The sequence below is a fragment of the Perissodus microlepis genome, chromosome 5 (genome assembly GCF_051167445.1).
Source record: "Perissodus microlepis isolate ML-2025 ecotype Zambia chromosome 5, ASM5116744v1, whole genome shotgun sequence".
NCBI lineage: Eukaryota > Metazoa > Chordata > Actinopteri > Cichliformes > Cichlidae > Perissodus > Perissodus microlepis.
The window spans coordinates 27,478,309-27,485,241 of record NC_140465.1 but is presented as its reverse complement, the minus strand read 5'-3'; the positions used below and the strand labels follow the sequence as shown (position 1 = coordinate 27,485,241).

The following is a 6,933-nucleotide window of genomic DNA, read 5'->3' as shown; positions in this document are numbered from 1 at the left end:
AGATAAATAACATCAGGGTAAAATACAGGAGATGTGCACTAACTAACTGAAAACGCTCGGTCAAACAGGTACGTTTTTAACTGAGATTTAAATGAATAGATGGAATCAGAGGTGCGAATTGCAGCAGGAAGATTGTTCCAGAGGCTCGGGGCTGCTAGGGCAAAAGCACAGTCACCTCTGGTCTTTAGCCGGGATCTAGGCTGCACTAAGAGGAATTGTCCCGATGATCTTAGGGCTCTCCTAGGGATATAGGCACTAAGGACTTCAATGAGGTAGCACGGTGCAGTATTGTTTATGATTTTAAAGGTAAGCAACAGAATTTTTAACTCAATTTGGTATTTGACAGAGAGCAAATGCAGGTCAGCAAGGACTGGGGTAATAGAGGCAATCCAAATTTTGAAACATACTCTCCCGTTCTCAGAGGCAAAGTAATTACACATTCCCTTATTATTCCATGACAAATTTAACAGATATCTGGAGTTAATTGAGCTGTCAATATGAGGCCCAAAGAGGTGTTGAATGCAAAATGCCTCAGAGACCACAGAAGACACCTAAAGTGGATGATTCCTGAACTCTTTCCTGGGTTAAGAAAAACCCTTCACACCTGTAACCGAGTCAAGAACACTCGCGAGGAGGTTCCTTTATCATTGTAAAAGTCTCTAATCATGAGATTAGATACAGAAATACAGAGGGTTTGTGACAAGGTGCAAACAACAGGTTACACTCGGGAACAAGAAAGACAGATTAGACTTGACCAGATAACATCTAACACTAACTGCACAGCCCTGAAACAATGCACAATCCCTGGTTTCCTGGTACCAGGAAAAACCTGAACCAGGTTAGCAGGTTGAACAGGATGAACTCTTTGCTCTCTGCTCAGATTCAGGTAAAGTCTGCGACACTGATTGATGCGACAAAGCATAATGAGTCCCCTTTAAGCAGTAAGCTGACACAGACCGTGACCGTGTGTACAACTGTGCACCACTTAGTTTAATATAAATATTCACAAGGTAAAATTGCAGTCATTCAGATTAGTGTTGCATACATACTTGCACATTTCTTTATACACTGATCACACAAATTTGTAAATGTTACTGAGACTCTGGGTAAATTCAAGCTGCACTATATGACATGTTAAACTTAACACAGTTTTGCATTTTCACAACTGAACCAACCACAACGCACTGATTTTATTTTACACAAAGCACTGGTCTAACGCAGCCAAGAAAAGCACAATGACCATGCACATTTTCCAACATGCTGACAGCTGCATAAAAGTTGCACAAAGCCAAATGCAAATGATTTCAAATATTTGCAATAAGATCTAAAGGTGTCATCATTTCCCTCCTTTCCTCTCCCTCTTACACAGTTGCATCAGTCTTCTTGAATGTAGTAACTGCAGCTTAAAGCCCCTCATTCCTTCCTGTATTGCAGGCTTTTTTGTGTCTGTAATCATTCACTTTGTAACATGAATTCACTGAAAAGGCTGAAAGTCAAAATCCTCAGTCAGCTTTCAGTATAGGAGTTAAATCAGACCATGCTGCTGTAATTGAACATAACTCTCTATTGCCTTTTCTGCTGTACATATAACATGGTCTTCACCTGCAGCCACATCCTTGTTTTGTTAGGCAGCACATCTTTGTCTGGGTCTTGGTTACTGTATAATACTCATTGGACAATAGGACTTTTTGTAATCGTTGGATGGAGATGCTTACATTCAAGGGCACCTCTTAAATCTCTGTGGTCTCCTTGTAGTCTGCGTCCCTCTGTGTGGTTTTCAATAGTTTTGACTTTGCTTTTGTCAGACTGGCTGCGTTCTCAATATGTGTTCAGCTTAGTTTTTTCAATTTTTCTGTTACTCTGTTCGACTTAAAGCTTGCTGTTACCTCTGCATTTACTTTCTCGGGTTCTCTTTTCAGAACGTATCATAGCACACAGTGCTACGATGCGTGTTAAGTTCAGGTTAGACTCCCTGCAAAAACTGTGCAGAGAGGGATGCTATAGGCAGCTGTAGGATGCAGAGCAACGGACACCTCCAAAAAATCAACAACACTGTTGGGCATCAGGCAAATTTGCTAAAAGCAGCACAATAAAGGACAAAAGAGACCAACCTGAAAACATTTCAGTTAATGATAAAAAGCACTACTGAGGTGTGGGAAAGGCATAGCTGCAGGTATGTAAATATGTTCAGTCTAATGCTTCAAGGACCTTTTAACATTACAAGAAGATAACATAATTAAAATGCTATTTTTATGTTATAAAGTGGACATTGAAGAGGGTATTTTAAAAAAAAAACCAAATTAACCAATTTACGCAATTTAAGTTTTGTTGAAGTAGGAGCGTTGTTTTCTCCCAAATGTATTTGGGAATCCCATGCTGCTTCTCTGCCAGCAAAATCACATAAAAACTATTTAAAAGAACCCAATAAATTTTGGTTCTCATCCAGATCAGGTTCTTTAAAACTGCTACATGCCTTTGTGCCAGTTCTCAAAGTGTCTCTGTCCCACACTTTTTTCTGGGCTTCATACTTTCGCCATCTTTCTGCCGAATCAAAAATTTGTATATTTGCATTTGATGGACAAGAATGAGAGCTAAAATATGTAGCAGAGCTGGGTCACGTATTATAGCTTTTATATATCGGGGGTGATGTGTTTATAATTCAAAGAATTTATACAGGAAAAATCTGCATACAGTCTTTTAAATATTTATGCTTGCTGTTACCAGGTGGTCATTTTTTTCCCAAAATTGAAAACTAAAGGGTTACAGCATTTCGTTTACAAAAAGTAAGCCTATTCAACTTAACCAGGTAACCAGCTGTAGGAAAATGGTCAAAAAAAGAACGTCACAAATTAAACTGTCCATTTTAGTATAAGTATGACTTTTTAAGAAATATCTGAACAAAAAAAGCTTATTTTTCCATGAATAAATATATAACAGACTAAATCATGTATCTTTTATCTGTCACAGTTAGGTCTGTTGTGACTTTGGGTTTTCCAGGCATCATCTGCAGTTATGAAACTGTCTAAATGACGGCTTTCAAACACATGAATATGCTGGTCCTAAAACTAAAGCTGGATATTGAAAAAAGTCTGCAATAACCCACAAGTTTTATATTCGTTTTCTAGATAATTTGTCGTGTTTCCCTTAACGTGTGATATTCAGTCATGATTAAAAAACAACAACATCAAAAAACCCCAATAAATATTTTTTAAAGCCTTTGCAGTCATATAGACGTATGCAGTCATACATTGAAACCTTACCACTATACCCACTGGTACACTTTCATGCAGCTCTATTAACTAAACTTAAACTTACAGCTGCTTTTAAACACTTGAGACACATCTGCAGCTGAATGGGTGCTTTGGGCACTCGGGATGATTTTGTAGTTGTGCTTTTTGTGCATTTTATTATTCAAACAATTGATACAATAAATTTTTTATATATGTTCAGCTTCATGTTTTGCTTCTGTGCATTGTTAGTCGTCTCCGTTTGACAGGTACAGATTAAAGAAGTCTCTCAGGAGGCTCCTGACTCGGGCATTCTGGGGGTTTCCATCATCAGGGATCAGCTCTGGATTCAGAGCCAGGTTTAAGACCTTTGTGGGGCTGAAAGCAGCAGAGTGGGTCTGTGCTGTGTGGAGACCCTCAATTGCGCTGGACAGCCAGAAGAGTCTCTTGAGACTCTGGATGGTTCGGCCACGGTCGTGCATCAGCTGGTGTTCGGTCACAGCTCGGCGACTGCAGAAAGAAAACAGACAGCAGGAAGCAGCTGCTGGTCAGCGCACAGTCTCGAAGTTCATGCAGCAACCATCAATGACATGTTCTATCCAACACACGGATTCATTTATGGAAACAAAATCAGAGCCGCAAACGCAGCACAGCAAACAGGGTCCATTCATCTCTCAGCACATGAATACATTTTAAATGAGTGAAAACTGTTTTAGATTCAAAGTGACACCAAAAACAGAAAATGCGTAATAAATAAGTAATAGTTGTTATTCATAAACTCTGAAATAAATTGGGAACAGTGAGCCCACCTGTCGCTTTGTTGGCCCTGGACTGTTGTAACAATGACAAGAAGCATGACAGCGAGCCACTGCACAGGCCTGTGGGACGTCTGCATCTTCTGCATGAAAACAGCAGCCAAGACAAAACACATTAAAACCTCTCATACGAAAGGCAAAAAACAAACGTTCTGAATGCACATCAGCTATTGCTGAAGGTTGGTGATACTGAACCCTGAGTTGCCTTTGATGGGTTCATCTATGGGAATGTTAGATTAAAAAAACCCATCCCGACATAGAAAACAGTGCTTGTATATATGTGTGTGTGGATGGGTGAATGAGACATGCTACATAAAGCACTTTGAGAGCTTAGGTAGAGTTGAAAAGTGCTATAAGAACCAGCCCATTTACTTTATTTATTTATTGGAAACATTTTTCTTTCTTATGGATAAAAATCATCCACCGGTTCCCAGGCAAAAGGAGCACAGGCTCAACAAACTGAGGAAAATGAAATTTTCTTCAGCAGAGATGAGTCGTTTTCACACATGAACTGCAGGAGAATCGTTTATGGGCATTTTCCACAGTGGTCTCCTCTGACATGCAGCACACAGCAGGAAACAGAGCACCTCAGACACTTTAGCGCTGCTGGAAATACTCGGTGTGTTTTAGGCCTGCACAGAGCGCGCAGGAACACAATGCCCACTCGCAGCGGTTAGCTGCACTATATGGAGTGATGCAGTATGACATCACATAAATGTCAGACTGCATCTGACATTTGTGTTCTCGTGCTTGTGTGTTAGGTAAACTGTGGAAATGTTTAGTTCAGCGGTGTACGTGTGAGCGAGTGAGTGCGTTTTTCTTGTGGCTATGATTAGGTGCCCAAGTCTATTCAGCGACTGCGCCACATTTTTATCCCCAATCCCCACGATCCACATACTGAGACAATGTCCAAGCTTTTGATTGGCTCTCAAATCAGGAGCCCATGAGTCTCATGAGAAAAGTGGCACTCAATAAGAGACGTGCTGATCTGTGGATTCATCCCTACTGAAACTCAAAGATAATCAGCAGACAGAAATGCAGCTAAAATTAAAGTTAACAAGTTCTTCTGAATGAAAAGAGAACATGGGAACATGCAAAGACTTTTGCATGAGAATAAACCTCCCATTTAAGCTTATCGTATTTTCTGATTAGAGTTTAAAAACTTGTCTTCAAATAAACTGCTAAATAATAACCTGTAACGCAGTCCTTGCCCTATTTAGATAGCTGCCAACAGACCTTTAACCTATTACCAGGTCCTGACCACTTCTTATGGAACCACTGAGTTATGCAAGTTACTGAAATATAACAATACAGAAAATATAAGATACTACTTTAGGTGTCTGCTAAGAAGAACAACTTATATTTACAGAATATGCTATTTACATCTGCTTTTCTTTCATTTCCTGTAAATATAAAAGCACAGTAATCAGCCTGAAAAATACCAGAAATAAATGTGCTTGTAGAATATGAACACAAAGCATCGTTTATGAAGGTTTTGTTTGTGTTTTAATGTTTGATGATGTGGACAATCTGGATGAATCTGATTCCAAGTGTTGGAGGATATTTTTGGTTTCATTAGTGGATGCAACCAAATTATCTTCCACTACCTCACAAAGAGATAATTCTGTGAACCCACAAACAACAAAGAGTTCTCCACACATCTGATTCCTCTGCAGCCATTCATTTTTTCCCCAGCATCAGAATCCAGAATGAACACAGCAGCTGTTTTCTGCCTCGAAGCAAACTACAAACTTTTCACAAAGCTGGAAGATCGGCTGTATGCAGAGAAAGGTGTGATGGGTAAGTCTTGATGAGCTAATGATCTCCCAAAGTCAAAGACAAATCAAGCTGATGGATCCTACTCCATCTGGGCCTCAACACACAAAAAAGAAAAAACACGTAAAACGAGCATGCAAACGTTTCCGATATTGTCTGTTTCGTCCCCATTGGGTCGGTCTGTCCACAACAAGAAACTGCTTCAGTTTTCTTTAAATGAATCTGGATTTCATATCAATTTCAATTTTATAAAGTTCAATTAACTTTTAACTGTTTGACTGACACAGAAAAAATAAATACCAGCAACATTTAAGTACAAAAAAATTAAATTAAAAACTACAAAACTATCATATGAAAAAAAAATTAACTAAAAGCTTCTTTAAAGTAATCCGACTCTTAAAGAGGTACTTACATTGCCCGTGTTTGCGACTGCAGTCCTTCGGACGATTAGACACTAAACTGACTTCAGATTCAACCTCGAGACCTTTTATAAAGCCCTCTCCGTCACACACACACGGACACACACTTTACTCAGACCTCCCACTCTCTTAATTGAAAATGGTTTGATTTGCTCCTGAAACAAACGTCAGCACCATCATCTCTGACATGTGATCTTTGCGTCTGAAGAGTGAGAAAAAACATGAAGCATTTTTTGGGGCTTATTCATGTTAATAATTTGATCCCCAGTGTGACAGTGGAGGAGGTTTACACACTTATACATGCTCTTTACATAAGCAGGTGTTTTCAAAAGGAGGATGAAATTCAATTGAGGGATTATCATTTTTCTATTTTCTCGTCTAATCCCCTCTGGTTCCTCTTGCAGACTCACGCTGGCTAACAATGGGGGGAAGAAATGGGGCTGAATGGTTGTATTGATGTTGAGGGTGAAGACACGGAGAGGAATGAGTCAGCGTGAATGACGCGAGCGTCAGCAAACCGTCTGCCAGTTCAGCTCTAAACTTTGCTAAATGATCTGTCTGCAGTTAAGATGTTTGTCGCCTGGAGCTCTTCTCCACATTATGACCACCGTCACTAATGAACCCAAACAAACTGGAGTCACTGGTTGCTGTGGTGGCGCCGCAGTCGCCATTAGAAATGCAGTCGTCGTGACAACA

At 39.8% G+C, this 6,933-nt stretch overlaps 1 protein-coding gene across 1 annotated transcript; it reads right to left on the bottom strand.

Annotated features, from left to right (window-relative positions):
- Positions 1–959: 959 nt before the first annotated feature.
- On the bottom strand, positions 960–6,340 carry pth4 (parathyroid hormone 4). The gene is made up of 3 exons (XM_084929125.1): positions 6,231–6,340; positions 4,037–4,125; positions 960–3,737 (listed from the first exon to the last, which is right to left on the bottom strand). Exons 2-3 carry the CDS (start codon positions 4,120–4,122, stop codon positions 3,476–3,478), a joined length of 348 nt encoding a protein of 115 aa, XP_084785251.1. The 5' UTR covers positions 4,123–4,125; positions 6,231–6,340; the 3' UTR covers positions 960–3,475.
- Between the last annotated feature and the right edge of the window lie 593 nt (positions 6,341–6,933).

Excerpts from the sequence above, each read along its gene's own strand:
- pth4 (XM_084929125.1), bottom strand. The coding sequence starts at position 4,122 with ATGCAGACGTCCCACAGGCCTGTGCAGTGGCTCGCTGTCATGCTTCTT. Across the intron at positions 3,738-4,036 it reads CAGGGCCAACAAAGCGACAG|TCGCCGAGCTGTGACCGAAC; the intron begins GTGGGCTCACTG and ends TTCTTTCTGCAG.